Source organism: Ovis canadensis, chromosome 13 (assembly GCF_042477335.2).
Source record: "Ovis canadensis isolate MfBH-ARS-UI-01 breed Bighorn chromosome 13, ARS-UI_OviCan_v2, whole genome shotgun sequence".
Lineage (NCBI taxonomy): Eukaryota > Metazoa > Chordata > Mammalia > Artiodactyla > Bovidae > Ovis > Ovis canadensis.
In genome coordinates this window covers 54,574,269-54,592,899 of record NC_091257.1, presented here as the reverse complement: position 1 = coordinate 54,592,899, position 18,631 = coordinate 54,574,269, and the positions used below count along the sequence as shown (strand labels likewise).

General features: G+C 42.9%; 1 protein-coding gene across 1 annotated transcript in view; it reads right to left on the bottom strand.

Moving 5' to 3' along the window:
- The window catches only part of CFAP61 (cilia and flagella associated protein 61), a 249,520-nt gene that overhangs the window by 199,640 nt on the left and 31,249 nt on the right, over positions 1-18,631 (bottom strand). Inside the window, exons 7-8 of the mRNA XM_069547844.1 lie at positions 16,260-16,392; positions 1,803-1,962 (exon numbers count right to left, since the gene is read on the bottom strand). Coding sequence (XP_069403945.1) covers positions 1,803-1,962; positions 16,260-16,392 — 293 coding nt within the window. The remainder of the gene's footprint in view (positions 1-1,802; positions 1,963-16,259; positions 16,393-18,631) is intronic.

Below are 18,631 nucleotides of genomic sequence, written 5' to 3'. Positions count from 1 at the left end.
AGGCCCTCAACTTGTTTTTAATAATGACAACAATCAAGGGGAGAGGAAAGATAACCTTAATTTTTTCAGAACTTACTCCACACTCGGCAGAGAGCTAAGGTCGTCATGTAGATTCTAACATTTAACCATCCCAACGACTTCCTGGTTTTGATACTATTTTTACCTCCATTTTAGGCATGAGAAAACTAAGCCATAAAACCTATTGAATGCTGCCTTCAAGAAGGATTTATACATTTGAAAGTGACAATGATAACATATTATTCAAGACTGTCTCACGCTGAAGGTTCCTTCAGAACACTCCTGTATGTCTTAGCTGAGAAGCAAGGGCAAGCCAGCCTTCACCATGAAACAATAAAGACCTCAAAGCTCTTATTAATATAGAAGGGATCTCCCTCTCCAGCTACAGCTCCGAAAAGTCTTTGTGACCTGTGTGAACGTTCCGACCAGCTCCATGCTCTTGGTTTCCTGTCCAGACGATAAGATCTGCCAAACCAACACCTGCTGTTGTTTAGATCAACAAGTCCTCTGCTTGTCAGTCTTGCCCCCAACATGCTCCTCTTCCTATTTTTGAACAATCTTTTTTTTTGACATCTAGAAGCATTTATTTTATGCAAAAAAACTTAAATATGAATATATGTGTGCAGAAAGTGCACACATTACCTATGCTGAACAATGCCAAGTAACAGTATATTGATGCAACAGTTATCTTCAAAAATAAACATAAATGGAGCCCAGACTGACAGACAAGAGCAATATCTTGATATAGTCTTTCAGACACGGGAAAGCAGAGCAATTCAAGATGCCCTGATGTCAACCTGGGAAGACTCATGTAAGTGAAAGACCAACCACAAAGTGATGGGTAATGACCGCTTGAAACGAGGATCCATGCTGATGGCGCGCTAAGTTTGATGGAGATGCTGAGTAAAGCCCTGGACCTGAGTGATCTCAGTCAGACCCCATGATGCCCCTTCGTGAGAGGTGTTACTACTCTTCCTATTTCACAAATGAGGAAACCTGGCTTTGGAGAACTAGATTTACACACCCTGCTGCAACTCCTTGATTTAAGAAACAAAACACTTAACTTCAAAGATGCTCATGGATGCAGGGAGACTTTGTTAAATTAAAATACCAAACTTTGGGATGACCCAGTTTCACTTGGTGAAAATCCTAATACAGACATGATTTTAAAGCAAGTTTAAAATGACTACTTGCAATAGACCTGTATTACATAATAAGTTGTCAATGACATAAACACAGAAGCACTAATTGTTGGGGTTAAAACTTAAAGGCATATATACATATATCTGAATATATCTGTATAAATGAATCACTTTACTGTATACCTGAAACTAACATAACATTATAAATCAACTACAATTCAATTAAAAAAGTAAAATAAAAACTTAAGGATATACAGAATTTCTCTAGTTCTTGACTTAGAAGATTCACTTATCATATTCAGGTTTTGGGTTCTATGTGTGTGCGCAAGTAAAATCCTGAAACACCATCAGTTATTTCACCACAACTTACCTCTACTCTAACAATGAACTTCTGAAGGTAGACATTCTGAATTCAGGAGACCTTTGGGGGCAAGGCCGTGGTGTCTACCCAGGGCCATGCCCCTTGACCCTCTGTGCTCACAGATATAGGCACAAGGTTGCGATGCACCAGGAACCACTCCTGAAAGGGGGCTGGGGACAGAACTGCCCAGCAGCTGCCACCACCCAGTTCCAGCACAGAGTCAAAAGCACAGCACAGCCACAAAGCTCCACCCCCACGTGCTCCTATGACAGCCACTGTACCTGAACTTTCGTGGATGCTGAACTCCTGGGGTGGTTCTAGGATGTCGTCCTGATGCGGGACGCAGAGTCCATGGAAGGGTCCCAAGTCAAAGCACTTGTGCAGGAGCTCCAGGTTCACTTGTGAGCACACGCTCATGAACCCGACAGCCACACCTTCCACCTGAAATGTCCAAGACATCTCATGACCATCCAACCTCAGGTGAATGGGCACCATGAAAGCCCTTGCCCGTGGGCACCTGGAGCTGTATGAGGGAGGGAGCACCCTACGGTCAGGCGCAGTGCACAGCACACATGACAGGCTCAAAAAATGATGTTGTGGATGACCACCTTGGATGGATGACAATCTATCATGCATGACAATCCTAGAGATGGGTCTGGAACTTGGGGACGCTGTCATGGTGTTCTTGAGGGGAAATTTTGCCCAAACAATACCCCTGCCTGCCCTAAATCCTTTCATTTCCCTACTGCAAGCCCAACCCTCCTGTCTACTTTCCTCCCCTCCACCATGCAGTTCCAAGGAAGACCAGCCATTATTTCTAGTGGCCATCTGGTTGACCCCAATTTAGAACAAGTTAATAATTCGCTCCTCATCAAGTAGGTACTCTTCAATTTTCGTGTCTGTGTGTGTGTGTGTGTGTGTGTGTGTGCTGTGTGTGTGCATGTGCTCAGTTGTGCCCAACTCTTTGTGACCCCATGGACTGTAGATGGCCAGACTCCTCTGTCCACAAGGTTTCCCAGACAAGAATACTGGAGTGGGTCACCATTTCCTTCTCCAGGGGATCTTCCCAATGCTGGGATAGAACCTGAGTCTCTGGAGTCTCCTCCATTGGCAGGTGGATTCTTTGCAACTAGCGCCACATGGGAAGACTAATTTCTTTCATTTTCTTGAACATATATTTGACTGGATGGTCTCACGGGAAGGAGATGAGAGGAAGGAGGTTCAGTGGAAAGTTCTGAGAGAAATAAACTCATTGCACCTGTTCACGAGGTGTGTCTGATCTACAACATAACCGCCTCCCAGCATCCTGTGCTGTGTGTGCCACTCAGTCATGTCCTATACTTTGCAACCCCACAGATTGTAGCCCGCCAGGCTCCTCTGTCCACGGGGATTCTCCAGGCAAGAATACTGGAGTGGGCTGCTATGCCCTCCTCCAGGGGGGTCTTCCCAGCCCAGGGATCAAACCCAGGTCTCCCACATTGCAGGCAGATTCTTTACCATCTAAGCCACCAGGGAAGCCCTCTCAGCATCCTACCTGATTCTAAACCTCCTGCAATGGCCCTCATCATTTTAGGCCTTTGGTGAGGAATACATCAGTGGGAAGATGAGGGTGACAGAGAGATATAATAAAAAATATTTGGTCTTCATCCCTCACTCCTGGCTCAAAGTTCATAAAACACTCATAATTTCCTGAGAGTCTTTCATTATTCATAATAAGCCCCTTTCAATGGTATGTGAGTTTATGCTAATGAGGTCACTTTTAGAAGATGGGATTGGTTACCAGAGGAATCAGCCATGTGATTAGAGAGTTGGAGCTTTCAGCCATGTTCCCTCGACCTCAGGGGCTTCCCTGGTGGCTCAGATGGTAAAGAATCTGCCTGAAATGTGAGAGGCCTGGATTCAATCCCTGGGTCAGGAAGATTCCCTAGAGGAGGAAATGGCAACCCACTCCAGTATTCTTGCCTGGAGAATCCCCATGGACAGAGCCTGGTGGGCTGCAGTTCATGCTAAGAGTTGAACACAACTGAGCGACTAAGCACACAGCACCTCGACCTCTGAGAATGGGAGAGGAGCTGGAGAGTGAATGCAGCCACCACAGCCGAAGATTTAATCAACCATTAATAGAAAACTAGAAAAACACCTAAACAATGGGGTTCCCAAGCCTCCCTGCTGGTGAACACATGAAATGCCAGGCAGTGGTAGGCCCAGAGAGGGCATGGAAGTTCCCCCCGCCCTCCCCACCGCACCCAGTGCATCTCTTCCATTTCCTGTTCCTGAGCTGTGTCCTTTACAGTGAACCCAAGATGGCAAGTAAAGAGGCACCTGCGCTCTGTGAACCCTTCCAGCAGGTCCTCAAACATGACCGAGGAGGTCATGGGAACCCATGAGCTATTGCTGGTCAGTTAAAAGCACAGGGGACAGTCTGAGGCTTGTGAATGGCATCTGATGGGGGCAATTTTGTGGGCCTGAGCCCTAAATCTGTGGGATCTGCCCTAAGGCTGAGCAGTATCAGAAAGTGAATTAGACTGCAAGACACCCAGCTGGTGACTAGAAGCTGGAGAGCTGGCTGGTGTGGAAAAGATGTAACACATTTGGGATCATAAGTGTTCTGAGTAGAGGAAACAACCTATCTTTTCATGAGTGACTAGCTGATCTAGGCCTATTACTAGCACTGACATATTATAAATTAACGACAAATTTTAATTCTATCAAATTTTAATCCCACATTGACTGATGACTGTGATTGAAATTCTTTACTATGTTCCTTTAGCAATTCTGGATTTCACTCTTCTCTGCAAGGAAAGCATTTAAAATTTTAAAAGAGGCAAGAAGGAATACATAGTTCTCAGGTTAACTATCCTCACTCACAGTGATTATGTTACAATATGTACATATATCAAAATATTAGGTTGGACACCTTAAACTTATACAATGTTACATATCAATTCTAGCTCAATAAAATTGGAAAGAAGAAAAATAAACATATTTTGCATAAATAATTCATTTGATCTTTATGTGGGTTCTAAGCAAATTCTGGTAACTGATTTGACTCTGACAGCTCTTATAAGAAAACAGCATTTAGTGGGTGGGTTCTAGCCCTCCAGAGTTCAGATTTTATTTCTTGAGACAACCATTCAGTCAGAAGAGCTCAACAATTGTCAGAATTCCCAGATCCTAAGAATGTGACATCATTCCATAAATGCCCAGTTGGATAAAATGGTTAATACTGCCTAAAGCAGAGCAAGAAGCTACAACACTCTTTTAAACCTCAGAGGGAAAAAAAGTTAGCTATTAACCTATTCGTTCTCAAATGTATCTTCTGGCTTAAAACTGTTCGTTCTCCAAGATGTGTTTGAAAAGTAAATATGAGATTCCCTGTAATTCTCCCAAATGCTAGGATACAAGAGGAATTTTTAAATGAATTTTTTCCGTGCATATTCTTTTCTTTACAGCTCCCTCCCCCCAATACTAGTTGCAAAAGGCTGGATTCACACAGCTGTCTTACAAATCCATTGACACTTCAATAAAAGTCCAAAATAAACATTTTAATTTTTTTCCCAAATAACAAGTGATTGTTTGTCTTGTTTGCACGCGTGAACAAAGGCTGAGTAGCCGCAGTTGTCTGGCTTCTCTGTGATTTTAGGCCCGAGACTCAGCAGACGCTGATTAACCAATCCATCTGCCATATGTGTGGGGAGAGACGGCCAGCCTCCCTCTCGGCAGGGAAAATTGGCATCCATCTTGGTTCACATGGAGATGTCCTTCTCATCTACAGCCACGCTGGCGCAGTGCAACTTCCATGGCCTGAAATACCTTTTGCTGGCTTCGCGGCGAGCTGCGTGTGCACGATAAGAATGTATTATTTATAAGACCGCTGGTAGTAATGAGCTATTACACTAATGGCTCGTCGTGTTTGGAATTTGATTTCAAATGGCATGGATCACACATTCTGATGAAAATGAGAAAAACATGTTTTGCCATTAGGAACAAAAGATTTCACGTTCTCCAATTCTGCAACCTGTTATATTCTCGTCATTCATGCCGGGGCTGCGACAATTCACAAAGTTAAGGATGATGGACCCAACACAGTGAGGATATATTGTGGACGTGCCTGCTTTTTTCCTTTGGGTGCCTTTGTGATTACCGTTCTGACATGAAAAACACTGTTCTTAAATGTGAATTTGTGGGAGTATTCAAATGCGTCTTTGTGTGCGTGTGTGTTTTCCAGAAAAAAAAAAAAAGTTGATTTGATGGATGTTTTCTTTTTTACTTGTACAGTGAAAAGGTAATGATTGCAGGCTCCTGTCTGTCTTCCAGGTAACAAGTACTTTCCTCTCCAAAGGTGGCTTTCATTATCTCACACTGTGAGCAAAACTGAGTTTGTTGCTGTGCTTGTTTTTCCTATGAGGATCCATACGACAATGCATAAGGCTAAGATCATCGTAACCACACATTCGGTAGCCGAGTCTTCATAAGCAGGTCCATCAATAGGCCCGTGTGCAACATATCATTCACACTTCCATCTAAAAAGCCCTGTATCACCCACCTTTCTGGGTGACCATACTCCACAGTGAGGTTACCCTCATTGTGACAACTGTTAGCTCTGATCCTTCCCGCCTGATGCCAGAGGCATGGCTGGGCAGGCAGGCTCTGCCCACCCGCAGGTCAGTGGTGCCTCCTTGGACTGCTGCTGCCCACGCTCGGATGCTGCCAAGACAGACACTCTGCCCATCTGTCTCCAGGAGCTGCCCTTGGCCTCCAACCACCCTGCCCTGAAATCTCAGTTTGTATAAACACCAGATGTCAAGGTAAGCTGGGATGAAGTTATAAAAAGCAACTTTGCTTACTCAGAACTCCTCCAAAGTGTCGATGAAATCAAAGAAAGCACTCGCAGTTAAAACCCTTTAGTCCACAGCTTGCACAGTGCAGATACAGTTCTCAGGCCTTCCACACCCGTGGCCTGGGTCTGCCGTGGATGGGTCTGGAAGGGGAAGGCTTGCTGGACTGTGCCCTGTTCTCTCTGCTCACTCAAAAGTGCAGTGTGCTGAGTAACTCCTAAGCGGCAGTTACAAATAAGCAGGAAAATGGAATTCCAGTGGAGCTATTTCAAATCCTAAAAGATGATGCTGTGAAAGTGCTGTACTCAATATGTCAGCAAATTTGGAAAACTCAGCAGTGGCCACAGGACTGGAAAAGGTCAGTTTTCATTCCAATCCCAAAGAAAGGCAATGCCAAAGAATGCTCAAACTACCGCACAATTGCACTCATCTCACACGCTAGTAAAGTAATGCTTAAAATTCTCCAAGACAGGCTGCAGCAATACGTGAACCGTGAACTTCCAGATGTTCAAGCTGGTTTTAGAAAAGTCAAAGGAACCAGGGATCAAATTGCCAACATCCGCTGGATCATCAAAAAAGCAAGAGAGTTCCAGAAAAACATCTATTTCTGCTTTATTGACTATGCCAAAGCCTTTGACTGTGTGGATCACAACAAACTGTGGAAAATTCTGAAAGAAATGGGAATACCTGACCTGCCTCTTGAGAAATCTGTATGCAGGTCAAGAAGCAAGTTAGAACTGGAGATGGAACAACAGACTGGTTCCAAATAGGAAAAGGAGGACATCAAAGCTGTGTATTGTCACCCTGCTTATTTAACTTATACACAGAATATATCATGAGAAATGCTAGGCTGGATGAAACACAAGCTGGAATTAAGAAGCGGCAGACTTTATATTTTTGGGCTCCAAAATCACTGCAGATGGTGACTGCAGTCATGAAATTAAAAGACACTCCTTGGAAGGAAAGTTATGACCAACCTAGACAGCATATTAAAAAGCAGAGACATTACTCTGCCAATGAAGGTCTGCTTAGTCAAGGCTATGGTTTTTCCAGCAGTCAAGTATGGACGTGAGAGTTGGACTATAAAGAAAGCTAAGCACCAAAGAACTGATGCTTTTGAACTGTGGTGTTGAAGAAGACTCTTGAGAGTCCCTTGGACTGCAAGGGGATCCAACCAGTCCATCGTAAAGGCGATCAGTCCTGACTGTTCACTGGAAGGACTGATGTTGAAGCTGAAACTCCAATACTTTGGCCACCTGATGCAAAGAACTGACTCATCTGAAAAGACCCTGATGCTGGGAAAGATTGAAGGCGGGGGGAGAAGGGGACAACAGAGGATGAGGCGATTGGATGGCATCATCAACTCAATGGACATGAGTTTGGGTAGACTCCAGGAGTTGGTGATGGATAGGGAGGCCTGGTGTGCTGCAGTCCATGGGGGTTACAAAGAGTCAGGCATAACTGAGTGACTGAATTGAACTGAACTGATAATTTTTGAGGATTTATTGATTTTGCTTTTAGTATAATTTATTATACTGTTAGTTGATATCACTTAATTTTTGACAATGGCTATGCTTAACGATCAGTTGGCCAAGTTCCTGAAGATTTAACAACTGGCTCCCCTGAGCCAGGGCGAGCGCACCCCCCTCCCTGCAACCCCAGAACACTGCTGCTTAATGGCCAGCCTGAGGAAGCCTACAGGGGTTGGAAAGAGGGTCCTGGGAGGTCAGTGGGAGGGTGGTGACTGCACTGCTCTTGAACCCAAAACAAGCTGAGATGCCCAATATGGCTTGGTGCAGACCAGACACTCACTCCCAAATCCTAGGTCAGCTTGCTCGCCATGGACAGGTCCTGCTCCCAACCTTCCATGTGAGACTGAGGCCTGTGGTCACATCTCCACGGAACACAGAGTGATCACACTGGACTCCGTTTGTATCTTTAGAGATACCAAAGGATCCCTGCAGGGTTGGGACTGCAGTTTTCAGCCGGCAATGTTGCTTTGATGTTCACACACACTGAAAGCTTGTAACACATGACAGGAGAGGGAAAGAAATGAGGGAGGAGGCTGCTGCAGCTGCTCCTCACAAGCACTAAAACTCAAGAGATTTGGGTTCAAATTTGCATCATGAAACCAAATAATTAAAGGCCTTCTCCAGAGTGATATCAGTATCATAGCGATAAGACAGCCCTTGGTTTTGTCTCCTGCTCAGCAGCAGATATTTGGCTTCCATGTATGAACAAAAGTGCATTTGAGGGAGCTGTGGGATCCGGCACCATCCACCAAGGGGCCTGGGGGGAGTCTCACCAGCCTGTGCATTGAGAAATAGGCAGACAGACCTCAGTCGTGGTTGTGGACCCTGCAGAGGCCCATGAAGTGACTCTAGCTCCTCTGAGCCTCTGTCCAGGAGCTCCTGAAAACAGTGCTTGAGATAATCACTCATGGATGCGACAGCCTTTGATGAAGTTCAGACTTCCGGAGAAGATTCTGATCCATTTGGAGCAAAAAATAAAAACCAGTTTGGATGTTCTAGAGTGGGGTAAGACAGTCTGCCTTTCCCCACAACACCCATCCTCCAAGGTAGTACAGCTTAGGCCAAGATTTATTCCCATAATTTGTCCCACAGGGGTAAGGGAGACTGTGTTAGGGAGTGCCTGGCTTCCCCAGCTATGCAGGATGCTGCCAGAGGGACTCATTTCTCTCTTGCCCGACTTAGAGTACTAAATTAGGAGCTCATGACTGGGTTGGGGGGTGGGGGAGGAAGGAATCTGAGACAGCAGCAGGTAGGGCCCTCAGAGGACATTAACAGGCATCACAGATTCCATCAAGAAGCCCACCCATGAGTTGCTGGGAATATTCCACCCAAGGATCCTACCAACTGGCCCAGGAATGTTCCACATGCCTTATCCACACCCCAGCCCACCTTGTGACAGCTCTCATGTACTCTCCTAGGAGTGGTGTGAGCAGACCTAGCAGATGGCTAAGGAGCATAATGAGAAAATCGGCCTAATCTGTGGTCCAGGAAGATACTACAAACTTGAGCTTTAGTGCCATCTTTGGGAAGGCAAAACACTCAACCTGGTGCTTTGGAGGGCCCATAGAAAATAAACAACTTAAAAGTTCTGCCACAAGAGAGAGCAAGAGGCACAGAGGAGGTGTATCCATACAAGGACACCTCAGAGAAGGCAATGAGGAGCCTGGCAGGCTGCAGTCCATGGGATCACTAAGAGTCGGACACGACTGAGCGACTTCATTTTCACTTTTCACTTTCCTGCATTGGAGAAGGAAATGGCAACCCACTCCAGTGTTCTTGCCTGGAGAATCCCAGGGACGGGGGAGCCTGACGGGCTGCCGTCTATGGGGTCGCACAGAGTCGGACACGACTGAAGTGACTTATCATATCAGAATCTCTGGCAGGGCTGAGAGAAGGTATTTCTCACCCAAAGACCAGAGGAAATGATTGCTAGTCAAATGTGAAGTCAGCAATGCAAAACTCCAGGACCATGAAATATCAAGGATATATGACACCACCAAAAGGTCACAGGAGTCTTCTGATAACTGAACCCAAAGACAAGGACAAATGGTAACTCTCCAATGCACTAGACAAATAATTCAAAAAAGCTGTTTTCAGGAGACAGTGAGCTACAAGAAAAAACAGACAGTTCAACAAAATCAGGAAAACAATACACAAATAAAATAAGAAGTTTAGCAAAAGAGAATCCCTAAGAATCAACCATAAATTCTGGAGCCAAAGAATCAATGAACGATATGAAAATATAATACAAAGCATCTAACAGTGGACCTGATCAATCAGAAGAAAGAATAGTGTGGCTGAAGACAGGAACTTTGAAAATATCATGTCAAAGGAGCACAAAGTAAAAAGAATGAAAAGAGTTGAAGAAAGTCTGTATGATCTATAAGATACCATCCTAAGGACCAGTTTGTGAATCACCAGAGTTCCAAGACAAGCAGAGAGGGAAAACGGGGGAGAGAGCTTATTTAAAGAAATAATGGCCAAGAACATCCCAAATCTGGGGAGAGATATAGATACCCAAGTTCATGAAACCCATAGGTCACCAAACAAAATCAACTTAAAAGATCCTTCTCAAGATACATTATAAAAAAAAAACTCAAAAATCAAAGGTAAGAGGAGAATCTTAAAAGCAGCAGAAGAAAAAAATCTTGTGACTCCCAAGAGAACCCCCTCATAAGACCATCAGCAGATTTCTCAGCAGAAACCTTCCAGAACAGGAATTAGCAGGATAATATATTCGAAGTGCTGAAAGACAAAAACTGCCAATAAAGAATACTTCACTCAGCAAAGCTGTCCTTCAAAAATGAAAGACTTTCCTAGACAAACAAAAGCTAAGAAAAGTCTTCACCTCTAGACCTGCCCTATAAGAAATGTTGAAAGGAGTTCTTCAAGATGAAATGAAAGGATGCCAATTAATAACACAAAAATATATAAAAATATACAACACAATAGTAAAAGCAAGTATACAGTCAAGTTCAGGATATTATAAAATTTTATATGGCAAAGCATTAACCACTTAACTCTAGTGTAATGATTAAAGGATGACAATTTAATATTTCAATAACTATAGGTACAATAATTTGTTAGTAACTATGGGATATAAAAGGAGGTAAACTGTGATATTAAAAACATAGGGAAGTAAAAGGGTAAACCTTTTGTGTGCAGTTGAATTAAGTCTTTAGTGTAAAATAGACTATTAGGTCTGTAAGCTGTTTTATGTAAGTTTCATGGTAATCATGCAATAAAGATCTACAGCAGGTTCACAAAAGATAAAGAAAAAGGAATCAAACCATTTCACAGCAGAAAATCATCAATTCATAAAGGAAGGCAGGAAGAAAGGAACAAGGGTCCTACAAAACAGCCAGAAAACAGTAAGATGGCATCTGTAAGTCCTTACCTGTAACTGGGGCTTCCCTAGTAGCTTAGATGGTAAAGAATCCGCCTGCAGTGCAGGAGACCTGGGTCTGATCCCTGGGTCAGGAAGATCCCCTGGAGAAGGAAATGGCAACCCACTCCAGTACTCCTGGAGAATTCTGTGGACGGAGGAGCCTGGTGGGCTACAGTCCATGGGATCGCGAAGAGTCAGACACGACTGTGTGACTAACTTTAACTTTACCTGTAATTACTCTAAGTGTAAATGAATTGTATTCTCCAATCAAAAGACACAGAGTAGCTAAATGGATAAAAAATAAGACCTATCAATTTGCTGCCCTCAAGAAATTCACTTCCTTTAAGGATACACATAATTTTCAAGTGGAGAAATGGAAGAATATATTCCATGCCAGTGAAAACCAAAAGAGAGTGTAGGTAGCTACGCTTATACAAGACAAGACAGACTTTAGGACCCCAAGAAAGAGGCAAGGAAGGTTATTAAATAAGGATAAAGGGGTCAATTCATCAAGAAGATATAATAGGACTTCACTGGTGGTACAGTGGGTATGACTCCGCCTGCCAATACAGAGGACATAGGTTCGTTGCCTGGTGCGGGAAGATCCCACGTGCCACAGAGCAACCAAGCCCACGTGCCACAACCACTGAGTCTGAGTGCTGCAACTACTAAAGCCTGTGCACCCAGCACCTGGGCTCCACAGCAAGTGAAGGCCCCGCAGTGAGAAGCTCACACACTGCAAGAAGGAGTCGCCCCCCACTCACTGTAGCTAAAGAAAGTCCAGGCAAAGCAATGAAGACCCAGCACAGCCAAAAAAAAAAATGAATAAATCATTTTTAAAAAAAAAAAGAAAAGAAACGACCCAATCAAAAAATGGCCCATAGAACTAAACAGACATTTCTCCAAAGAAGACATGCAGATGGCTAACAAATACATGAAAAGATGCTCAACATCACTCATTATCAGAGAAATGCAAATCAAAACCACAATGAGGTGCCATTTCATGCCAGCCAGAATGGCTGCGATCCAAAAGTCTACAAGCAATAAATGCTGGAGAGGGTGTGGAGAAAAGGGAACCTTCTTACACTGTTGGTGGGAATGCAAACTAGTACAGCCACTCTGGAGAACAGTGTGGAGGTTCCTTTAAAAACTGGAAATAGAACTGCCTTATGACCCAGCAATCCCACCGCTGGGCATGTACACGGAGGAAACCAGAATTGAAAGAGACACGTGTACCCCAATGTTCATCGCAGCACTGTTTATAAGAGCCAGGACATGGAAGCAACCTAGATGTCCATCAGCAGATGAATGGATAAGAAAGCTGTGGTACATATACACAATGGAGTATTACTCAGCCATTAAAAAGAATACATTTGAATCAGTTCTAATGAGGTGGATGAAACTGGAGCCTATTATACGGAGTGAAGTAAGCCAGAAAGAAAAACACCAATACAGTATACTAATGCATATATATGGAATTTAGAAAGATGGTAACGATAACCCTGTATGCGAGACAGCAAAAGAGACAGAGATGTGTAGAACAGTCTTTTGGACTCTGTGGGAGAGGGAGAGGGTGGGATGATTTGGGAGAATGGCATTGAAACATGTATAATATCATATATGAAACAAATCGCCAGTCCAGGTTTGATGCATGATACAGGATGCTTGGGGCTGGTGCACTGGGATGACCCAGAGGGATGGTATGGGGGGCGAGGGGGGAGGGGGTTCAGGATGGGGAACACATGTATACTTGTGGCAGATTCATGTTGATGTATGTCAAAACCAATACAATATTGTAAAGTAATTAGTCTTCAATTAAAATAAATAAACATATTAAAAAATAAAATTATCAAAAAAAGAAGATATAACAATCACAAATATATTAATATATATCCTCAACATCAGAGCACCTAACTATAATAAGCAAATACTAACAGATCTGAAGGGAGAGATAGACAACAATACAACACTAGCAGGGGACTTCAATAGCTAACTTTTGACAATGGATAGACATCCAGAGAGGAAATCAACCAGGAAACGTTAGACTCGATGCATACGTTAGATAAAACCGACCTAACAAATGTGTACAGAACATCCCATCCAACAGCAGTAGAATACACATCATTCTCAAGAACACATGGAACATTGTCCATGATACAGAAGATGACACATCACAAAATGAGTCTTAGCACATTCAGTCAGTTCAGTTCAGTCGCTGTGTCCGACTCTGCGACCCCATGAACCGCAGCACGCCAGGCCTCCCTGTCCATCACCAACTCCCAGAGTTCACTCAAACTCATGTCTGTCGAGTCGGTGATGCCATCCAGCCATCTCATCCTCTGTCGCCCCCTTCTCCTCCTGCCCCCAATCCCTCCCAGCATCAGAGTCTTTTCCAATGAGTCAACTCTTCGCATGAGGTGGCCAAAGTACTGGAGTTTCAGCTTTAGCATCATTCCTTCCAAAGAACACCCAGGACTGATCTCCTTCAGAATGGACTGGTTGGATCTCCTTGCAGTCCAAGGGACTCTCAGGAGTCTTCATGAAAAAGATTTAAATCATACCTAGTATCTTTCCCAACTACAATGGTATTACCCTAGAAATTAATAATAGGAAAGCTGAAAATTCACAAATATATGAAAATTTAATATACTCCTGAACAACTAAGAAGTCAAAGAAGAAATCAAAAGGGAAATAAAAAAAACCTTGAAACAAACAAAAGTGGAAATACAACAAACCAAAATTTACAGGATACTGCAAAAAAGCATTTCTAAGAGGTAAGTTTATAGTAGTAAATGCCTACATTAACCAAAAAAAAGGAAGATATCAAATAAACAATCTAACTTTACAACCTCAAAGAACTAGAAAAAGAACAAATTAAGAAGCCCAAAATTAGCAGAAGGAAGAAATTAACAAAGAGCAGAGCAGAAATAAATGAAATAGAGACCAGAAAAGTAATCAAAAAGATCTGCAAAACTTAGAGCTGTCTTTTTAAACAGTAAACAAAATTGACAACCTGTTAGCTAGACTAAGAAAGAGAGAACACTCAAAATCTGAAATGGAAGAGTAGGTGTTAAAACTGATTTCATGGATACAGAGGATAAGAGATTACTATGATTAATTATATACCAACAAATTGGAAAACCTAAAAGAAACAGATAAATTCCCAGAAACAGATAAGCTACCTAGACTGAATCAGGAGTTGTTAATCAAGGGATACAAATTTCCAGGTATAAGATGAATAAGTTCTGGGCATCTACTGTACAGCATGATGATTACAGCTAATAACACTGTATTACATACCTGGGAGTGGTTAAGAGGTAGATCTTAAATGTTTTCACCACAAAAGAAAATGGTATTAATAATTTTGTAACATAATGGAGGTGCTGGCTCACGCTTTGGTAGTGATCATTTTGCAAGATAAGTACGTCAGACTAACACACTGTACACCTTAATCTTACACAATGTCATATGTCAATTACATCTCAATAAAGCTGGAAAATAAATACATAAATAAATGCCTTCTCTAAAAGACAAAGAACTGACTTAACTGGATGGGTACAGTGGGACCATTAAAGGCTTATTTGGGCCTGTATGAATCATTTTACCTATCAGTGCTTCTCAGGTGGTAAATGTCTTGAGTCTTCTCAGGAGACTCAAGAGATGGGGGTTTGATCCCAGAGTTGGGAAGATCCTCTGGAGTAGGAAATGGCAACCCACTCTCTTATTCTTGCCTGGAAAATTCCATGGCCAGAGGAACCTGGAGGGCTACAGTCTGTGCGGCCGCAGCATCGGACGCAACTCAGCACACACACACACACACACACACACACACACAGTTTTTGACTCATTGTGTAAGACGTGGTTTTTTAAAATGGTGCTGCTGGGCCCAAATGCTTCCTGACCCTTCCTTCTGTCACTAGCCTGGAGCCAAAGGTCAAACGACAATATTTGAACAAACTTCCTTAAAAGACAACACATAAACCTACATATGAAAAAAAAAATTAAGTCTTTCAATGCAGAAGAAACAACTATCATTGACTAGTACATCTGAATCTAATTTTTAAGGCCGGTTCTCGCCTGAAACTAAACCTCTATGAACATCTAAACTCATCTTATTCTTTTTTTTAAGATGTTAATTTTTTTTTTTTTGGATGTGGACCATTTTTAGTCTTTATTGAATTTGTTACAATACTGCTTGTGTTTTATGTTTTGGTTTTTTGGCCACAAGACATATGGGATCTTCTGCATCTCCTGTACTGGAAAAGTGAAAGTGAAGTCGCTCAGTCATGTCCGACTCTTTGAAACCCGTGGACTGTAGCCCACCAAGCTCCTCCATCCATGGGATTCTCCAGGCAAGAATACTGGAGTGGGTTGCCATTTCCTTCTGGAAGTTGAAGTCTTAACCACTGGACCACCAGGGAAAGTCCCCACCCTGGCCTTCTTCCGATGTGTCTTCTTCTATCATATACATCAATGTTTCACCACATGGACTACATATGGGAAGTATACGGGGAGCGTTTTCAAGATACTGACATGCTCTACCCCCAAAAGATTGATTTCATTGTTCTGACTGCAACCTGGCATCAGGAATTTTTTCTGAGATAGAATTCACCTTCTGAAACTGAGGGTAATAATCAGTTAAATCCATCACACCCAGGGCCTGCCATCACTGATTAAGCTCGCCTTAACTGTTGCTATCTATACAAATGACTTGCACATCTGCCAAGAGGCACATAGCCCAAATGATAAGATGTTTGTCCAAGTTGTTTTCCAGGAACTTGGAGTCAGCTGTGTCTAGTTCAGGCTCGAACCTGTTAAGACTGAGCATCTGGGAGGGCCTCGTAAAACCTGAAAAGTCTAAAGCGGGAACCCTGGGGAAGCAGGTGACATCATGGCTCCAAGGATGTTCCTCGAACCAGGACCAGGGCTGCCCTCCTCTCATCCCTCTCCCGGGTGGGCCCTAGGTGAGTTATCATGCACCTCACACACGACAGCATGATTCTCCTCGTCTTGAGCCTCGATAAGCTCAGCCAGGAAGTACTCGCCGTATGTCTCCTTCAGGATGGTGTCATGGTGCAGGAATATTGGCATGAGGTTGTCATGATCTTCCACCCTGTCAAAGGAAAGGCCTAAATCAGTGTTGGTTCCTCCATCTGCTCCTTTGATCCTGTCCTAAATGCCAGGGATAGAGCAACACGCTGAAGAAATAGACATATAATGGGGGGAATAGGCAAGAATGTAACAAACAAGTCTGGAATGTTTCAAAGTGTGACCAATTGCTTTGGGATGGAGAGTGAGGGGGCCGAGGGGTCAGGGATGGAACACCTGAGCGAGACCCAAATGGAGAGATGGGGAGGAAGCTATGTCGAGACCTGGAGGTGGGCTGTTCCAGGCAGAAGGAACACGCTCACCGGCTGGGTACAGACTGCAGGTACAGCATCACTCGTGAGCCAAAGAACAGGAAGATGGGCACAGCACCTCCCATGTGTTTCAAGGGGTACTGTTTCTACAACACTGCTCCCAGCACCCCCTTCCTCCCCTTAGAAGAAAACCATAGTCTAAAAACACTTTTCCGCTATAGGATCCCTCATGGATTATCACAGGTAAGATGTAAAGGTTCTGGGAATGACTATGATAAAGACTATTTCCTTCAAGGGGCCCATGGTGCCCTTTACTCCTGAGATGCCTACTTCCATGGAGGAGGAGATGCTGGTTTGCAGGTAACAAAGCTCTGCTCCCTACCCTGGGCACGACTACCTCAAGCCTCCTTCCCAGGACTGCCTACCATGACCTTGACCCCCAGTGTGGGCAGGGATGGGAGACCCAAGAACCAAGTTTATGGCAGCACAGTGGTGCTGGCCCTTGGCTTTCATTTTGCTGCCATATAACATGTTTGTTTCTTCTTCATAGCAGATTCTTGATTAACGCTATTCTAGTTTTCCTGTCTGTAATGTTCTTATACATTTTCCTTGTCCTTTTCTTTTAAAAATGTTCCATATTTGTATTGCTTTTCTCATATCACTGATTTGGCTACTAGCCTTTATCCCCGCTCTTCTTTCATTACTCTGACATCTCATGGGGCTTCTCAGGTGGCACTAGTGATAAAGAATCCACCTGCCAAAGCAAGGGACATAAGAGATGCAGGTTTGATCCCTGGCTTGGGAAGACATCCCACTCTAACTTCTAGTGTGTTCTTTTTGATATTACTAGCAGCTCCATCTAATGAATGACAAAGACATTCCCCTTGACCAGACTCTGACCCGGGACACTCGAAGTCTCTTCTTGGCTAAGCCTGAGCCCTGGCCTGAATATCTGAACAAATGCTGTCAGTTACTAAGGACAGCTCAAGGCCACATCCCTAGGATGATGTGAGACTGCCTTAAAGTGCCTGCCTGAGCAAGCTCAGGTTGCCAGGAGAATTTCCAGCTTGTTCCAGCCCACATCTGTGGTTACCCCATCTCCCAACGTGTGCAGGAGGGCAGGAGCCTGGCTTCCACTCTCAGACGAGTCTCATAGGGGCTCTCTCATTTTCACTCTCTCTTTTTCAAAAATTTTCAATAAAGCCCATTTTATTTCATACAACTACAGATTGATATTAATGAGCATATATCCTTTTGCCTGGAATGACTTCTATTTGCTTCTATAGGTTAACTGATGTTCATTAGATATGATCACAAGCATACTACACAGTATTTTATGTTTCAACAGATTTTAAATTACATTGTAGCTAATATATATCTATTATTGTATGTAATGTATTATTTCTACTACCTTGGAGTTCATAGCATATAATTGGTTGGTTTTAGTCAAATATCTAATACAGCAGAATAGTTCACTCACTGAGAACACCAGATAATAATTTTCTCTGTCATAATTGCTATTTTATATTACAAGAAAATACCAATATATTGATTCTAAATAAGAACTTGAAGAATAAGATCACTGCCTGAATTTAAATTTCAGTCTTTTTTCCTTTGGGTCTTCTATGCAGTTTTCTTCTTCTCTTAGATACCGCATAATTTGTCATTAAAAAAAAATCTTTTTAGAATAAAAACATTTCTATGAGAAACAATCATCATAACATTAAGTTGCTTTATTTCACTCCAACTATTAGCTATAATGCAATTTTAAAATATAATTTTTTTATTTGTATCTCTATGAAGTATCTTTACAATGCCCTCAGAATTCAAATTATTACACTATTTGAATTTTTAAAAGATGACACAGAGTTCAGTTTTCTTGTGAGATCTTGATAATGTTACTTGACTCTTCCTTTTATCCTCCATTGTTGATATAAGCAGACTGTCTGCCTGTTCTGTAAATCACAATATATAATCTAAAGAATAACTCTT